General features: G+C 37.4%; 10 protein-coding genes across 10 annotated transcripts; 9 read left to right on the forward strand and 1 right to left on the reverse strand.

Annotated features, from left to right (window-relative positions):
• Positions 1 to 593: 593 nt before the first annotated feature.
• Positions 594 to 1,525, reverse strand: LOC132256083 (uncharacterized). Its single transcript, XM_059752267.1, has one exon. It carries the CDS (start codon positions 1,523 to 1,525, stop codon positions 821 to 823), a length of 705 nt encoding a protein of 234 aa, XP_059608250.1. The 3' UTR covers positions 594 to 820.
• Positions 1,526 to 1,967: 442 nt separating this feature from the next.
• On the forward strand, positions 1,968 to 2,894 carry LOC132256084 (collagenase-like). Its single transcript, XM_059752268.1, has 2 exons — positions 1,968 to 2,024; positions 2,088 to 2,894. The coding sequence occupies exons 1-2, from the start codon at positions 1,968 to 1,970 to the stop codon at positions 2,892 to 2,894; spliced, it is 864 nt and encodes a 287-aa protein (XP_059608251.1).
• A 606-nt stretch (positions 2,895 to 3,500) lies between these two features.
• LOC132256086 (serine protease 3-like) lies at positions 3,501 to 4,364 on the forward strand. Its single transcript, XM_059752269.1, has one exon. The coding sequence runs from the start codon at positions 3,501 to 3,503 to the stop codon at positions 4,362 to 4,364; it is 864 nt and encodes a 287-aa protein (XP_059608252.1).
• A 1,653-nt stretch (positions 4,365 to 6,017) lies between these two features.
• Positions 6,018 to 6,881, forward strand: LOC132256087 (collagenase-like). Its single transcript, XM_059752270.1, has one exon. The coding sequence runs from the start codon at positions 6,018 to 6,020 to the stop codon at positions 6,879 to 6,881; it is 864 nt and encodes a 287-aa protein (XP_059608253.1).
• Positions 6,882 to 7,532: 651 nt separating this feature from the next.
• On the forward strand, positions 7,533 to 8,463 carry LOC132255649 (uncharacterized). The gene has a single exon (XM_059751753.1). The coding sequence runs from the start codon at positions 7,533 to 7,535 to the stop codon at positions 8,373 to 8,375; it is 843 nt and encodes a 280-aa protein (XP_059607736.1). The 3' UTR covers positions 8,376 to 8,463.
• A 313-nt stretch (positions 8,464 to 8,776) lies between these two features.
• Positions 8,777 to 9,625, forward strand: LOC132255824 (uncharacterized). Its single transcript, XM_059751988.1, has 2 exons — positions 8,777 to 9,086; positions 9,156 to 9,625. The coding sequence occupies exons 1-2, from the start codon at positions 8,777 to 8,779 to the stop codon at positions 9,623 to 9,625; spliced, it is 780 nt and encodes a 259-aa protein (XP_059607971.1).
• Positions 9,626 to 9,988: 363 nt separating this feature from the next.
• LOC132256150 (uncharacterized) lies at positions 9,989 to 10,964 on the forward strand. The gene is made up of 2 exons (XM_059752358.1): positions 9,989 to 10,378; positions 10,448 to 10,964. The coding sequence occupies exons 1-2, from the start codon at positions 10,069 to 10,071 to the stop codon at positions 10,915 to 10,917; spliced, it is 780 nt and encodes a 259-aa protein (XP_059608341.1). The 5' UTR covers positions 9,989 to 10,068; the 3' UTR covers positions 10,918 to 10,964.
• Positions 10,965 to 12,568: 1,604 nt separating this feature from the next.
• LOC132255547 (uncharacterized) lies at positions 12,569 to 13,658 on the forward strand. Its single transcript, XM_059751629.1, has one exon. The coding sequence runs from the start codon at positions 12,698 to 12,700 to the stop codon at positions 13,547 to 13,549; it is 852 nt and encodes a 283-aa protein (XP_059607612.1). The 5' UTR covers positions 12,569 to 12,697; the 3' UTR covers positions 13,550 to 13,658.
• Positions 13,659 to 13,872: 214 nt separating this feature from the next.
• LOC132255564 (uncharacterized) lies at positions 13,873 to 15,001 on the forward strand. Its single transcript, XM_059751653.1, has 2 exons — positions 13,873 to 13,954; positions 14,018 to 15,001. Exon 2 carries the CDS (start codon positions 14,046 to 14,048, stop codon positions 14,892 to 14,894), a length of 849 nt encoding a protein of 282 aa, XP_059607636.1. The 5' UTR covers positions 13,873 to 13,954; positions 14,018 to 14,045; the 3' UTR covers positions 14,895 to 15,001.
• Positions 15,002 to 15,421: 420 nt separating this feature from the next.
• Positions 15,422 to 16,496, forward strand: LOC132256497 (uncharacterized). Its single transcript, XM_059752945.1, has 2 exons — positions 15,422 to 15,482; positions 15,551 to 16,496. The coding sequence occupies exon 2, from the start codon at positions 15,639 to 15,641 to the stop codon at positions 16,479 to 16,481; it is 843 nt and encodes a 280-aa protein (XP_059608928.1). The 5' UTR covers positions 15,422 to 15,482; positions 15,551 to 15,638; the 3' UTR covers positions 16,482 to 16,496.
• The last annotated feature ends 637 nt before the right edge of the window (positions 16,497 to 17,133 follow it).

Consider the following 17,133-nt stretch of genomic DNA (forward strand, 5'->3'; position numbering starts at 1 on the left):
TCATTTCTTCAGCAAAAATCACACCCTCCAAATCATTTGGATAACCACGAAGACTGGAGAGCGTCTGCAGCCTCTTCAGCTGTTCTCTACTCTCTTCCTCTCGATACTCTCGCGCCAGCATCACTCCAATCAGTTCTGCCTTGTCATCGTCCGTGAATGCGAGAATCGACTGTCCAGAATCAATGCACTTCATCTCATTCTCCTCATCTTCGCGCGATTGCCGCTTCGACACTCTGCCATGGCTGGAATAGTCGAAGGGATAGAAGTGATTCCTGTAGAATTGCAGTACGCTGTCGTAATCACTCTTCTGCGAGAGTCTGGTGACAATTCTGTGATTTCTCAGACACAACCTTGAAGCCACCATTCTTCTATTATCACTGAAGTATTCGCGAGTTTGGGGGTCTTCTTCTTCTATTCTACTTTGCCTTATCAATCTTCTTATCTCATCTGCAGTAATCATGTGTGTCTCTGAGTGTATCTTCAGAGTTATAAACTATGTTAAGATGTACAAAATGGTACAATCCAGTGGTAATTTTCAAATCTTGATGCTTCAATTCATTGCTTACCTTAGCTTAATAAATTCCTCATTATCAGTGACCAGATAGCAAGGGCTATTAATTGTTTATTTTGGTGTATCAACAAATTGTTAATGAATGAATTAATATTTTTAGTGTTATTTGCTTTACCTCAAAACTATTCAAATTCGTCTGCTAAGATTAAAATTTGACCAAAAAAAACAACAAAACCTTGTGAGTGTGAACGCTGAGATTCTACTTAACCAGGAACGCCTAAACTTTATCAATTAATTCGGTCATCTGGATCATGTCACGCTGTGTCTCTGACCAATTTGTGTTGCCGCAACTCTTGCAATCGCTTCTGGTGGAAAAGTACTGTAAATTGACAATCCACGGTAATCCTTGTAGTCCTGAAACTTCATAGTGTGAATTGGCTGGAAGTTGAAGGATTCCGTGAGCTTCACTCCGCCATTCGTGACGGCCAGACCGAAGGCGACACTCAAGCCCATCTCACGCCCGCGCTCCAGTCTCTGCATCATCAGTGTTTTGCCCAGGGAGAATCCCTGAAAGTCCTTCCGCACGCACGTCAAGGCCAAATACAGCGCCTCGTCGATGTTGAATTTCCGACAGATTTGCGCTCTCAATTTGAGATCCTCAACAAAAATCACACCCTCGAGATCATTCGGATAGCCACGAATGCTGGACAGTTGCTGCAGCTTCTTCAGGTGCTCACGACAGTGTTCTTCGCGAAATCTCCTCGCCAGTGACACTGCTATCAGCTCTTCTGCGTGATCATTGGTGAATGCGAGCACTGAAGCTCCTGAATCGATTGACGCCATCTCGGTTGCCTCATCTTCTGGCGACTGGCGCTTCGACACTCTTCCATGACTGGACGGATCGAAAGGATAATAGTGCTTCCTGAGAAACTGCAGAGCTCTGTCGTGATCACACTTCTCTGCCACCCTTATGAGAACAGGGTGATTTTTCACGAGCAATCTTGAAACGATCATTGCTTGAAACTCACTGAGAGATATTTTCTTATCTTCAAATCGTCTTATCTTCCATGTTTCCTTGACTGACGATTCATGATAATAAATTACACTAGGCAACAATCACGAAGGTTTAGGCACTGTTCGAAATGAAGATAAGTTACCATACAGCAGCTGCTGTGATAGAAATAATTCTGATCTCTCTATTAAATTGGGAATCCTTATCGAATAAAGTGCCTAAAAATCGTCTAATTGCTTTTGTTCTACTTTCTTTTTAATTTCCGGCGGCACTGACTTCTATAATGACCCACGGATATTCATCAATAACAATACTCTTCTGGCACATTTTCTCTATCACCGAAAAATATTGCTTCCTGTCGCTTTGGAAATGTGTTGTTGTTTAGTCAAAAAGTGTATAAAATGAGGAGAAAAACTACTTTGTTGCTTAGTTTTCATAGTGATCATGAGGGCAATTATTGTTCTTCTTGCAGCAGTTTTCGTGTCGGTGTCATCATCATCGGTAGGATGGAAACTGTGTCCGTGGCAGCAAAAGTGTCTCTAAGATTTTTTTTCTACTTTCCAGTACTTCAAGTCCCTTTTGGACTTGCGGCAAGAGATTTCGCCTTGGGTTTCGCCGAGAATCATTGAGGGACAAGCGACGAGCGATGGTCAGTTTCCCTATCAGGTTCTCATCGTCGTCTACAGTAACGGCTTCAAGAAGCCCATCGTTGTGGGCTGGTGCGGAGGGGCAATCATCGCTGATCAGTGGGTCGTGACAACGAGTCACTGTTTGGCACTGTGCAAAGACGGATCGGAATTCCCAGTCTTCTACATCGAAGCTGGCTCTGTGCGAGCAGGTCAGGCTCGTCAGACAACTTCTGTTCTCTCCACCGACGCTTATCTGCATCCTGACTTCGATCCCGATTACTTCTGGAACGACATCGGCCTGCTGAAGACGAAGCCATTCGACTTCAGCACGCCCTTCGTGCAGCCCATCGCACTGGTCGCGGCTGGCACGGACTCTACCATGTACGAGGGCCTGTACATCACCATTGCAGGCTTTGGCTACACTTCCACTTCCGGGCCACCGTCGGAGCAGATCCTCTTCACGCACTATCTCAAGGTGATCTCGCTGCAGAGCTGCCAGGAGAAATTCGCGGCGGGAATTGTGCAGGACACAGTGTTCTGCGCCAGTGATCTCTCGCCGCCCATCACTGCTACGTGCTACGGAGACGCCGGCGGTCCCGCCGCGATGGAGATGAGCGGCGTCATGACCCTCGTCGGCCTAGCATCCTTTGCGTCGAAGAAGGGATGCGATCAGGCTCCGCAAGGTTTCACAGATGTGGCTCAGTACGTGAAGTGGATTGGGAAAATGATGGCTAAGCACTAAATTGCCATTACCAGACCAAATATGTTATCTCAATAAAGAGAAATATTATTGAGCAGATTGTATATTTTTATTGGCATATTATTGGCTGTGTTTTGCACTGAGCGTTCTGCATTATCATATGAAAAACCCCAAGAGGAGGATCAACAAAGAGAAAGATAGGGCAAAGCTTCCAGTAGGTAAAAGGAGAAAAGAATAAGAAAAGAAAACAAACAAACAAAGCTTCATCAAGAAATATGGAGCTGATAAACATTCTGAGGTTCATAGAAACAAATACGAAAAATTACTAATATAAGAAGAAAAAGAGGTGGAGCACTTCAGTGGGTGGAGCAAGTCAAATTTCTTATCGTGGTCTTCTTTCATACGCATAATTTTAAAATAGATACATATGATATCTCCTTCTAGGTATTGTTATTTCGCATGTGTGGTTTTCGTCGCACAAGCAAAAATAGTCAAACTGAAGTTATGCTTTCCTCTAATTCAATTTTTCACACTTAATCATCTGATAAAAGGAGAATTATGACTTCCTTGGGCTTTTCCTTTGTCCAAATAGCGTATAAAACTAGCAGCGAATTCTCGAACGGAATTAGTTCAGTTTCTCGTGGAATAATGAAGCGATTCGTAGTGATTTTCTTCGTGGCAGCAGTTTTGACTCTGGCATCGGCGAACATGTCGTCCATGCTGGAGATTCAGTGGCAGAGCAACTTCACGAGGCCGGAATCGAGAGTCATCGAAGGAACAGAAGCCGCGGAGGGCCAGTTTCCTTACCAAGTGCGCATCTCCATCGTCGGGGCCATCATCATAATGGGATGGTGCGGAGGAATGATCATTGCGCCCAACTGGGTCCTCACGGCGGCTCACTGCGTTAAAGGGGACTTTCCCATCTTCCTCCTGGACTATATCGTCTTCTACATAGAAGCGGGGTCAGTGGAAGCAAATGATCCGGAACAGGATACGCACGCACTATGGCTCAACGCACATGCGCATCCGGAGTACAGTTCCACGACTTTATTTAACGACATCGGTTTGCTGAAAACCGACAAGGCCTTTGACTTTACATCACCAAACGTGAAACCGATCGCACTGGTGGCTAGAGGAACTCCTATAGGATCCTTAGTGGGTCTGGACATAACAGTGTCAGGATTTGGTGCCACTGCCAATGGCGGATCAATTTCACCCGTTCTGCGCTTCGCGGTACTGAAAGTCATATCGTTCGTTGAGTGCCAGGGCCAATATGTGGGTGACACACTGCCACCAATGTCCATCTGTGCACAGGATAAAATTGCTCCAATTAGTGCAGTGTGCTCAGGTGATTCCGGAGGTCCTGCAACGTACTATTCTGGAGGAAAATTGCGTGCATACGGAGTTATTTCCTATGCTACAGATCAAGGATGTGACGTAGCAGCGCAAGGATTTACATATATCGCTTTATACATTCCATGGATTGAAACTGTGACAGGACTTCATTTTTAATTCATGTTCTTTTTAAACATGAAAAGAAATGTTTAATAAAGTTCCAACTTAAAATCATAAAATGTTTTATGGCTTTTCGATTCTGTAATCTACGTTTATTTTACCCTTTTCCCATCCATTTTTATCCCTAAGCCTATCTTCCTAAATTAATAACTCTGATATTTCGCGATGCAACGTGTCCACGAACGACCAAGTCGCAATCTTATTCCACAGCTATAGTCATGCGCTAACGAACTCTAAAAGACACTAGACCTATTCTGAATTGCACACACACACTCACACACCAGCTCAGCATTGCTATCAGAGCCAAAATATATACAATACAAGCACAATACTGCCGATACGTGTAACAAATTTAATGAATTTAATTATTTTATGTATTCTTCTTGAGTTCATTGCAGTGGTTTTGGTGTCGGTGTGATCATCATCGGTAGAATGGAAATTGCATCTTTGACTGCAAGAGTGTTTCTAAGAGTTCTTCTGTTCAACACTTCAAGCCCCTGTTTTACCTGCAACAGAAAATATTTCTAACGCTCATTGAAACAAATAAATAGGAAAGAAATGAAGATCATTAACTTTTTTTATACACTATAAGGAATCAATGTAAACTCCAGAGCGATGATCTTAAAGTGCCACATACACTGTGCAACACTTTTCTGCCCTTTTTTGAAGTGTGGATTTTCTGATTCCTGAGTCATCAGCTTTTCAACGGTACCTTCCTTTTTTTCTCTAGACCTTCGAGTTTTCCTTTTAGAGCCTATTTTCCATTTTCCCCTATTTTCACCCACTTTGCCGCACTTATGTGCTCATATCTCGCCCAATTTTTCACGGATTTTCCTCAAATTAGGCTCAAATGATAGCTATTAGAATTACCTACTACTTTGTAAAACATTGTGAGTGTTTTAGATCACTCCTTGGTGATCAAAAATGATCTTTTGTGAACCACTAGGTAAAAAATTCGCCGGCTTTTTTACCACTTTTTTCTAAATATCTCCGAAACGAAGAAACTTTTATGTTAGATTATTTTTCTTTTGTGTAGAGCACTTCAGGGGATGCATTTCCCCCATACATGCCGAAGTGATATTTCTTTTCTATCTGCTGGAAAAACGAGGTTTTCCCTCGACAAGTTTTGCTTTTTTATGCTACGCGCACCCGCTAAAAAATTGAAAGAAGGTACATTTTGCTGTCTACGCACTCATTTAGATAATGATAATGCTTAGATGTTAAAACAAAAGAGAAAAAAGACCAATATCTCGACTTTTTAGCTATATATTAAAAAGAAAACTAAAGGTGTAACAATTGAGTGGACGATATCAACAGGTTTTCTCGAGCTTTTATTGGTGGAGCATACCAAATTTCTTAGCACGTTCTTCTTTATATATAAATATAAATAGAAAATAGGTGCCGACAAAGAACGTTCTAAGCAACCTATAGCTTTTTGTCACGTGCCAGATAATATTATTTCGCAGGTATGGTTTTCGCACGACCAAAAAAAGACAGACTGAAGTTATGTTTTCCTCTGTTCCCATTTTTCACACTTAATCATCTGATAAAAGGAGAATTATGACTTCCTTGGGCTTTTCCTTTGTCCAAATAGCGTATAAAACTAGCAGCGAATTCTCGAACGGAATTAGTTCAGTTTCTCGTGGAATAATGAAGCGATTCGTAGTGATTTTCTTCGTGGCAGCAGTTTTAACTCTGGCATCGGCGAACATGTCGTCCATGCTGGAGATTCAGTGGCAGAGCAACTTCACGAGGCCGGAATCGAGAGTCATCGAAGGAACAGAAGCCGCGGAGGGCCAGTTTCCTTACCAAGTGCGCATCTCAATCGTCGGGGCCATCATCATAATGGGATGGTGCGGAGGAATGATCATTGCGCCCAACTGGGTCCTCACGGCGGCTCACTGCGTTAAAGGGGACTTTCCCATCTTCCTCCTGGACTATATCGTCTTTTACATAGAAGCGGGGTCAGTGGAAGCAAATGACCCAGAACAGGATACGCACGCACTATGGCTCAACGCACATGCGCATCCGGAGTACAGTTCCACGACTCTATTTAACGACATCGGTTTGCTGAAAACCGACAAGGCCTTTGACTTTAATTCACCAAACGTGAAACCGATCGCACTGGTGGCTAGAGGAACTCCAATAGGATCCTTAGTGGGTCTGGACATAACAGTGTCAGGATTTGGTGCCACTTCCAATGATGGAGAAACTTCACCCGTTCTACTCTTCACGGTACTGAAAGTCATATCGTTCGTTGAGTGCCAGGGCCAATATGTGGGTGACATACTGCCGCCAATGTCCATCTGTGCACAGGATAAAATTCCTCCAATTAGTGCTATATGCTCAGGTGATTCCGGAGGTGCTGCAACGTACTATTCTGGAGGAAAATTGCGTGCACACGGAATTGTCTCTTATGGTTCCGATCAAGGCTGTGACACCGCAGCACAAGGATTTACATACATCGCTTTATACATTGCATGGATTGAATCTGTAACAGGACTTCATTTTTAACTTTTTGATGAACCACATAAATCTGTGCGATAAATAAAGCATAAAGCTGAATGTGAAAAGTGTATTTATTATATTGATTTTCATAATTTTCATTTTAGTTTCTGCAAGAAGAATTTTTGAACACTTTCAATATTGCAAGAAAACTATTATTTAAAATGTTTCACAGCAAAAATTGCGCAATGTTTATATATTGCGTAATATTTATATGTATTTAATCTTCTACAATTTAAACAAGCAACCATTAAAAAAATTAGATTGCAACAACTGTATTTCACCTGTTTGCAGCATTTACTGAATGATTGATTCTAAGTCAATTTAAAGTCTTTCGTTCGGATATTTATATACATTCCTGTTCTCCTTGCCGTCTAGTATATTCGTTGAAACGTAGAAAATCTATTCGGTAAATTTCACAGACGACATAACAGATCCACAAAATTGTATCACAATTTTTTGGTAAGACTGAGAAATTACTTAAAAAGGGTTCACTAGAGAAAAGACCATTCAGCAGGAAGGTGAAATGCTCGAGGATCTCTTTTGACTCTGTGAAAAAAAATATCTGAAGCTTTCAAATCGATTAAGTGGGAAAATTAATTCAAATACGAATTGATTGATTTATTTGTAGAAAAAGAGCGGCAGCGAAACGATTTCACAATGGCATCTGTTATCGGATATTCAGCCCTTCTTCTGCTCTCCTTCTCCTTCGCGATGGGAAACATCAGCATCTCAAGGGATTTCAAAGATATCTTCAAACTTGAAGATTTCATTCGCAAAATCATTGAGAGTGAGAAATCGACGGCTGAAAACTTGTTCAACTACAATTATGTGTCTGTGCAAGTGAATGACATGAAAAGCAGTGAAGTTTTGTCCGTTTTGAAAGAGGACGAAACGCGGAAGGATAGAAAATTGTTGCGCACCGGAAAGTTTACTGTTAAAAATAATGGAAATTCAGAAGCCAAAGCAAAAAGTCAATCGTATACTTATAAGAAGGTTCACACTGACACAATCAGTATCACACAAACAAAAGGATTTTCTGGGGGAATTAAATTGCCGTTTATTGATAGTTTCAGTCCAACAGTGACTTTTTCTAACACACAAACAACAACACAAACTGACAGTGTTGAAGAATCCGTCACGATTCCACCGCAAGAAGTGCATTTGGGTCCCAAGAGTCAGAAAGTAGTGAAATATGAACTTTACAGGGAAGAATTGGAGCAGAAATTCAATTTGGAATTCACTGTGGATCCAAATGCAACATTCAACGTGATCAGAACTTTTGTCACTCCTTCTATTTTTCCAGTCAAAAATACCAAAACATTTAAATTGATTGATTTCTTAAGAAAAGCTCATGCGAATAAAAATGAATTTAAGGATTCACATTTCATAAAATATGATTATAAAACAAACAAGTTGATGATTAAGAATTTCACTGCTGTGAGAAATGTGGTAAATGACGATGTCGAAGTCACTTTGGGAGAAGAAGAACCACTGAAGTAACTAAAGTTACAATCCAGCATATTTTGGATTTAGTTTTCATATAATTCTTTGGCTTATTACATTATATCATATTGAAAAATAAATTATTTGAAGCAGACAAGTTATATTTCTCTTTATGTTGCCTTGAATTCTGTTCTCACAGCCGTTTTTGGGGGCAATGTGACTCATTTTGTGGACTGTGTTTTCCTATAATTTGCGCAAGAATTTGAATTTGAGTAATTGCTTTAAATTAAAAAAAAGAAATGAACAACTGTATTTGCATTTTAAAAATTTTTAAATCGGATCAAATCAAAAATATATTTATTGCTAAGATTCAGTAATGTCTCATCAGTCGTGTTCTGATAGTTGATCTGAACATTTGCAAAACCAGAATTTTTCCTAAGCACCAGAAAGTCTTCACAATGGCATCTGCTATTGGATACTGTGCACTTCTTCTTCTCTGCTCTCATTTGGTGTTGGGGAGCATTGAAATTAACAAATATTTTGGTGATTTTCCCAAATTTGTGGCATTCATCACCAATGTTATCAATAGTGAAACAAAATCACTCAACGCGCCAGGTTTTAAAACAAATCGCTATGTAACAATTAATAATCTTAAAATTGACTTAACATCAATTTTAAAAGCAAATGAAACGAGAAAGGATAAAATTTTGATACGCACTGGAGTTTTTTCGGTTAAAAACAATGGAAATTCGCAAGCAGAAGCACAAAGTCAATCCTTCGTCTATAAAAAGATTCACACCGACACAATCAGTATCGCAAATACTGTGGGACTTTCAGGAGCTCTTAAATTGCCATTTATTGACTATTTGACTCCAACACTGACTTTCTCCAATACGAAAACGACTTCAATAAGTGACACAACTGAGGAATGGGTCACGGTTCAGCCTCAAAAAGTGTTCTTAGGTCCAAGGAGTCAGAAGGAAGTGAAATACGATCTCTACAGGGAAGAATTAGAGCAAATATATAATTTGGAATTCACAGTCGATCCGACTTCAACATTCACTGTCACTAGATTCATAAGATACCGACAACTCGGAATGGTGGGTAGTTCCAAAAAAGAAGACAAGTTCAATTTATTGGAATTTTTAAGGAAGGCACATGAAAAAAATTTTAAATTTCATTATTCAAATTTCATAAAATACGATTATAATACAAACAAACTGATGATAAAGAACTACACTGCTGTGAGAAATGTCTTTAATGATATTGTTGAGGTCACTTTGGGAGCAGAAGAACCACTGAAGTAGCAAATATTCAGATAAGTCTTAATTCACTGCTTTATTCTCATGTAATAAATTAATTGTCCAATAAAAAAACAATCTGCGTTTCAGTTCTTATTTTACCCATTTTACCACGATGAGGAAGAAAACTTTTTCCTCTAATGCTGCTTTTGTATTCTGCCCGACTGTGCATTTGCAACATTGTCTAGAGTGTTGTTGATTGTATCTTCCAGCAATTTGCGCAAGGTTTTACAAAAATAAAGACTTTGTTTGATTGAATAAAAAAAAAACTTACATAGAAAATTAATTCAACATCTGTATTTGAATTTCGAAATCAATCAAGTGAAAAATATACATTTAAGCAGTTTGATTAATTTCTTCCACATCAGACGTGTTCTGATAGTCGATTTGTGGATTTGTTGAAACGTGAATATTTCCTGTACAAGATCCACGCCCAGGAAGTCTTCACAATGGCATCTGCTATTGGATACTGTGCACTTCTTCTTCTCTGCTCTCATTTGGTGTTGGGAAACATTGAAATTACCCAAGATTTTGGTGATTTTCCCAAGCTTATAGCATTCATTACCAACATTATCAAGAATGCAAAATCACTCAGAGGACCGGCTTTTGGCATATCTACTATACGTATTAAACTCGATAACCTTAAAATTGACTTAACATCAATTTTAAAAACTAACGAAACAAGAAAGGACAAAATATTGATACGCACTGGAGCATTTACTGTGAAAAATCATGATGATTCAGAAGCAGAAGCACAAAGTAACTCCTTCATTTACAAAAGTATTCACACCGACACAATCAGCATCTCAAATACTGTGGGACTTTCAGGAGCTCTTAAATTGCCATTTATTGGTAGCATTACTCCAACACTGACTTTCTCCAATACGAAAACAACTTCAACAAGTGACACGACTGAGGAATGGGTCACGGTTCAGCCTCAAAAGGTTAAATTGAAAGCCAGAAGTCAGAAGGAAGTGAAGTTTAATCTTTACAGAGAAGAACTGGAGCAAATTTATAATTTGGAATTCACTGTGGATCCAAATACAATATTCACTGTAACTAGAATTATAACATATCCTTCCCTTGGCTTTTCCTCCACTTCGAGAATATACGATAAGTTAAATTTAAGAGGCTTCTTAACGAGGGCATATAAGCATAAAATAGAATTTAAGGATTCACATTTCATAAAATACGATTATAAAACAAACAAGTTGATGATTAAGAACTACACTGCTGTGAGAAATGTCTTTAATGATGTTGTCGAAGTGTCTTTGGGAAAAGAAGAGCCACTGAAGTAAAAAAATGTTACAAAATGTAATAAAACAGTTTTCTATTCTTTGCTTCGAAACCAGCATTTCTGTCTCGATTTATGTGTTATTTCTGGAACAAAGATGTTTGAAACACAGCAGAGAATGTAAGTATTAGTTTATTAAAACATATTTGGAATTACTAAACATTGCAATAGTTTGTGGCGCGTGTGTTACAACATTTTACATAATGACATTTTTTTTTTGAATAAGAAACCTTTAGAAAACCTCTAGTCTGGCGACCAATTGAAAAGTGTATTTAATCAATTAAACTCAGTTCTTTGTCATCAGTAGTATTCTTCCTGTCGTCTTGTTCGTTTGTGGAAACGATAATATCTCTTGAGTAAGTTTCTCTTCGATAAATAATTTAAACCGCTTTTCATGCTTGCGCAAGAAGTCAACAAGAGTACCTATGTGATATTTAAAATCGATTAAGTGGTAAAAATAATTCAAATACGAATCGATTGATTTATTTGTAGAAAAAGAGCGGCAGCGAAACGATTTCACAATGGCATCTGTTATCGGATATTCAGCCCTTCTTCTGCTCTCCTTTTCCTTCGCGATGGGAAACATCAGAATCTCAAGGGATTTCAAAGATATCTTCAAACTTGAAGATTTCATTCGCAAAATCATTGAGAGTGAGAAATCGACGGCTGAAAACTTGTTCAACTACAATTATGTGTCTGTGCAAGTGAATGACATGAAAAGCAGTGAAGTTTTGTCCGTTTTGAAAGAGGACGAAACTAGGGAGGATAGAAAATTGTTGCGCACCGGAAAGTTTACTGTTAAAAATAATGGAAATTCAGAAGCCAAAGCAAAAAGTCAATCGTATACTTATAAGAAGGTTCACACTGACACAATCAGTATCACGAAAACAAAAGGTTTTGTTGGAAAAATTATGGATATATTGAAAAATGTTGGACAACCTTTAACTTTATATAACTTTACGAATACAGAAACAACAACACAAACTAACACTTTCGAGGAATCTGTCACGATTCCACCGCAAGAAGTGCATTTGGGTCCCAAGAGTCAGAAAGTAGTGAAATATGAACTTTACAGGGACGAATTGGAACAAAAATTCAGTCTGGAATTCATAATTGATCCAAGTGCAACATTCAACGTGATCAGAACTTTTGTCACTACTTCTATTTTTCCAGTCAAAAATACCAAAACATATAAATTGATTGATTTCTTAAGAAAAGCTCATGCGAATAAAAAAGAATTCAAGGATTCACATTTCATAAAATATGATTATAAAACAAACAAATTGATGATTAAGAATTTCACTGCTGTGAGAAATGTGATAAATGACGATGTCGAAGTCACTTTGGGAGAAGAAAAACCACTGGAGGCAAATTAAACAAAATAATATAAAAGATATCAAGTGTGATTTCTTTTAAATAAAAATTCAATGTTTGAAGCAATTCTAAAAATGTAAATATATGACTTTGTTTCTATTATTATTCTAATATTTCACACTTGCAATTCATGATAAACATTCTCTATTTGTACCTAACCTCTTCGGAAAAATTTATATGAACCAATTGTATTTGTTTTTATTTCAATACATTTCATAAGTTTCTTGATCAATTGGAAAGTCTATTTAATCACTTATACTCAGATCTTTACCATCAGTCGTGACTTTTCGTCGACTAGTGCAGTTTTCAAACGTTATCATTTGCTGAGTAAGTTTTAAGTCACTTTTACTACTTAAAGATAAATAATTGATTAATTCGCAGGACAAGAGGCGCAATTGAAAGTCTCCACAATGGCGTCTGTTACTGGATATTTCACTCTTTTTCTTCTCTGCTTCTCTACAGTTATGGGAGGTCTTGAAGTTAACGAAAATCTTGATGACGTATCTAAATTTCTAGATTTCATCAAAGAAGCTATTATGAGTGGACAAATACCATTAACAGGACTGGGATTTAATGTAGAACCTCCACGTGTATATATCAATAGCATGAAAATTGAATTGACTTCGTTCTTGAAATTGAACGAAACTAGAAAGGATAAAGTTTTGGTACGCACTGGAGTGTTTATGGTAAGAAACAAGGGGAATTCAGTTGCAGACGCACAAAGTCAATCCTTCCTCTACAAAAAGACTCACACCGACACAATCAGTATCGCAAATACTGCGGGATTTTCAGGAGCTCTTAAATTGCCATTTATTGACAATTTCACTCCCACACTAACTTTCTCCAATACGAAAACGACTTCAATAAGTGACACGACTGAGGAATGGGTCACGGTTCAGCCTCAAAAGGTGCAATTGCAAGCCAAAAGTCAGAAGGAAGTGAAATACGAACTTTATAGAGAAAAATGGGAGCATGTATATAGCTTGGATTTCACTGTGGATCCAAGTACAACATTCACTGTGGTTAGAACTTTAAGACGTCGTGTTGGAACATTCTGGGAGAATTCTGAAAAAAAGGATAAGATAAATTTGGTGGAGTTCTTGAAGACAGCATATGAAAAAGATAGGAAATTCACTGGTGCCCCATGCATAATATACGATCATGTTACAAATAAGTTAATGCTCAAGAATTACATTGTTGTAAGAGAATTGGTTAATGATATTGTTGAGGTTACTTTTGGAGAAGAAGAACCCCTGAACTAAAACCGTCATAAACTTCTGCAAATTATTTCTGCAATTCTATGTTTAGAATCCAGCACATCCAAATTGTTAGTCTCTGTCAAATATATTAAATAAATTGCTTTTTGCACTTCAAAATGAAACTTTTATTTTTTTTATTGAACTTTATTTAATTGTATTTCATTTGCATTTGAGTAAGTTGTCAAACTGTGTACTTTAGAAAGTTGCTTAATGAATAACATCATTCAAATAAGAGAATTTATTTGAACAAAAATTTCTTATGTGTGAAAAATTTGATTAAACAACTGTATTTGCGATTGAAAACCAAGCAAATGAAAAGTACATTTAAGCAGTTAGATTTAATTCTTCCTCGTCAGTTGTGTTCTGATAGTCGATTTGTGGATTTGTTGACACGTGGCAATTCCCTGAGTAAGTTTTGAGCAGAAATTAGCCACTAAAACTACTTAGATATGCATATTGATGTGTTTGTAGGTCAAGAAAGCACCAGAAAGTCGACACAATGGCATCTGTCACTGGATATTGTGTACTTCTTCTTCTCTCCTCGTGTTTAGTGTTGGGAAGTATCCAAATTAACAATAATTTTGGTGATTTTCCCAAACTTCTAGCCTTCCTTGGTAACGCTATTAAGAGTGAAAAATCACCTGATGGTCTGTTATATGAGAGATACAGGCTTACAATAGACGTTGATAAAGTCATAATCAACAAAATTTCATCAATACTGAAGAAGAGCGAAGTTATTAAGGATAAAGAATTGCTGCGCACTGGAGTGTTTATTGTTAAAAATACCGGAAATTCGCAAGTGGAGGCACAAAGTCAATCTTACATGTACAAAAAGATTCACACCGATTCAATCAGCATCGCTAATACCAAAGGACTGACTGGAGCGATTAAAATCCCGATGATTGATCATTTTGGTCCAACAGTGACATTCTCCAATACTAAAACTACATCACAAATCGATACTACTGAGGAATGGGTCACGGTTCCACCTCAGAAAGTTCAATTGAAGCCCAAAACCCAGATGAAAGTGAAGTACAATCTGTATAGAGAGGAATTAGTGCAGAAATATAATTTGGATTTCTTAGTCGCTCGAAATTCAACTTTTATTGTGACTAGAGGTCTATCGTATGCTTTTTCAGGTATCGAAAGAATAAGGCAAGACAAGCTATATTTACTAAGATTTATAAGATTGATGCACTTGAAGGGTAAGAAATTCAATGATTCTAAGTCTATAGAATATGATTTCAAAAACAAACGACTATTGATCAAGGATTACGTTGTTACAAGAAAAGTGGTTAAAGATATTGTTGAGGTCAGTTTTGGCGATGAAGAACCAGTGGAGCAGTAAAGATTTTCCCAAAATATTGTAAGTGACTTGGCAGAAAACTTCTTTGTGTTTCAGTCACAATTCAGATTGAAGAACCAATAAATGAATAAATGTCACGTAGAATTCCATTTTGTGTATTGTAATAATTGTAATGACTACAATTCTTGCTAAATTTACTGTCTCAGCTTAGGAGATAAGTAAATGAGGCACGCTGTATATTATTTTTGATTATACAAATAAAATTTATAGCTTAAATTCAACAGTCTTTTATTAGATTTCGGAAATATCAGTGATTCATTAGCATCATTCATTTGCCACAGTTATCGTGCATGATTTCATCTTCATAACAAAGTAAGGAGAAAATTACTTTTCACTGTGTTATGCAACAATCGGCACAAAAATTCCCTATAAATAATCTCTGTTTGAAGAAGACTAAGAAAAAATCATGTGCAATATCTGGATTCCAGTTGAGAAATCCAATTGCGAGCTTATCAGAAAAATTAGCAGAGATTTGCACTTATTTATTTGATGAATTCAGTTTCCTTCCTCAGTCGCGTTCAGCTTTTCGACTGGTTCATTAGCTAGCAAGTGAATATTTCTCTGACAGAAGTAAATTTTGACTACGATTAAGAAGGAATAGCAAGACGGATTAAATGTGAATATTGATATAATTGTAGGACAAAAACAGCGCGATTTGTGGTGCCGAGTCAAATATTATCAGCAATTTCTCACAATTTTGCCAAGGAATAATCAAGAAACTGCAAAATGACATTCAGCATTGGATGTTTCACTGCTCTTCTACTCCTCTCTTCCTTTGCAGAAAGCATCCACGTTAATCACGATTTTAGGGATATTTTACAACTGCAAGGATTTATTCGCAGCGCCCTCGAGAGTGACAAATCGTTCTTCGAGAACCTATTTAATCATCATCTTATTTCTGTCAATGTAAATAATATGGTAATTAATGAAATGACATCTATTTTGAGATCGGGTGAAACGAGGAAAGATAAAGTCTTGTTGCGCACTGGAGTGTTTATTATTAAGAACACCGGAAATTCGCAAGTGGAGGCACAAAGTCAATCTTATGCTTATAAAAAGACTCACACAGAATCAGTTAGCATCGCTAATACCAAAGGACTGACTGGAGCTATTAAATTCCCAGTCATTGACAATTTTAGTCCAACATTGAGCTTTTCAAACACCGAAACAACAACACAAACTGAGAGTGTTGAAGAATTAGTCACAATTCCACCGCAAAAAGTGCTCTTGAACCCGAAGAAGCAGAAGAAAGTGAATTACAATCTCTACCGTGAGGAATTGGAGCAGAAATATACTTTGGAATTCACTGTAGATCCGAGTTCATCATTCACTGTGACCAGAAGTTATAGTGTTCCTGCTGGAAGTCATCCAGCAACGACTTCGGAAACGTTAAATTTAGTGGCATTTTTAAGGAAGAGGCATGAAAATGGCAAAGGATTCAACAATTCCAATTACATAAAATATGATTACAATACGAATAAGTTGATGATCAAGAATTACACCGCTGTGAGAAATGTTGTTAATGACATTGTTGAAGTCACTTTTGGAGATGAAGAACCACTGAATTAACAAATGTTTATAATCCGAGAAAACTTTTTATGCACCTTTGACCTGAAGCAGTTCAACACGAGAGTGCAGCATTTGAGATAAGAATAAGAGTACAATTTTCTCCAGCACATGTTAATCAGTCTTGGATTTTTTGGTTTTACTTGAAGGATTCAATAATTACAGTTGTAAATCGCACCAGGAATTGAATGTGTGGCAATCAGGAAGATTTGTGAAAAAAATACCCATAGAAATTCTTGATTAAGTTGAATATTATAAACATAACTAGAAGAAAGTGTCAGAATTTCACACCGACAAAGGCGAAAACAATTCTATTCAAATGAATATAATTCACGATAATGTTGACAAATTGATAGTGAAGGTAAACAGTGAATTTACTAAGGTGTTTTTGGCTTTTAAAGCCAAAGCTCTTTATTGTATGTTCTTCTTGAAAACAATTGTTATTGAAAATATTAATTTATTTAATAAAATTAATTATATTTAATAACCTTACATTTAATGCATAACGTGAATTCATTCCATTTCATGATGAAAATGATGTGAATTTGGTATTTTGATTCATATTTCAACCTTTTTGATTATCTATGTACAGCCAATATTTGTCAAATTCACCTAAATAAAACACCTTACAAACTAAATAATAATAATAATAAAA

Source organism: Phlebotomus argentipes, unplaced genomic scaffold (assembly GCF_947086385.1).
Source record: "Phlebotomus argentipes unplaced genomic scaffold, Phlebotomus argentipes genome assembly contig_5, whole genome shotgun sequence".
NCBI classification, from domain to species: Eukaryota; Metazoa; Arthropoda; class Insecta; order Diptera; family Psychodidae; genus Phlebotomus; species Phlebotomus argentipes.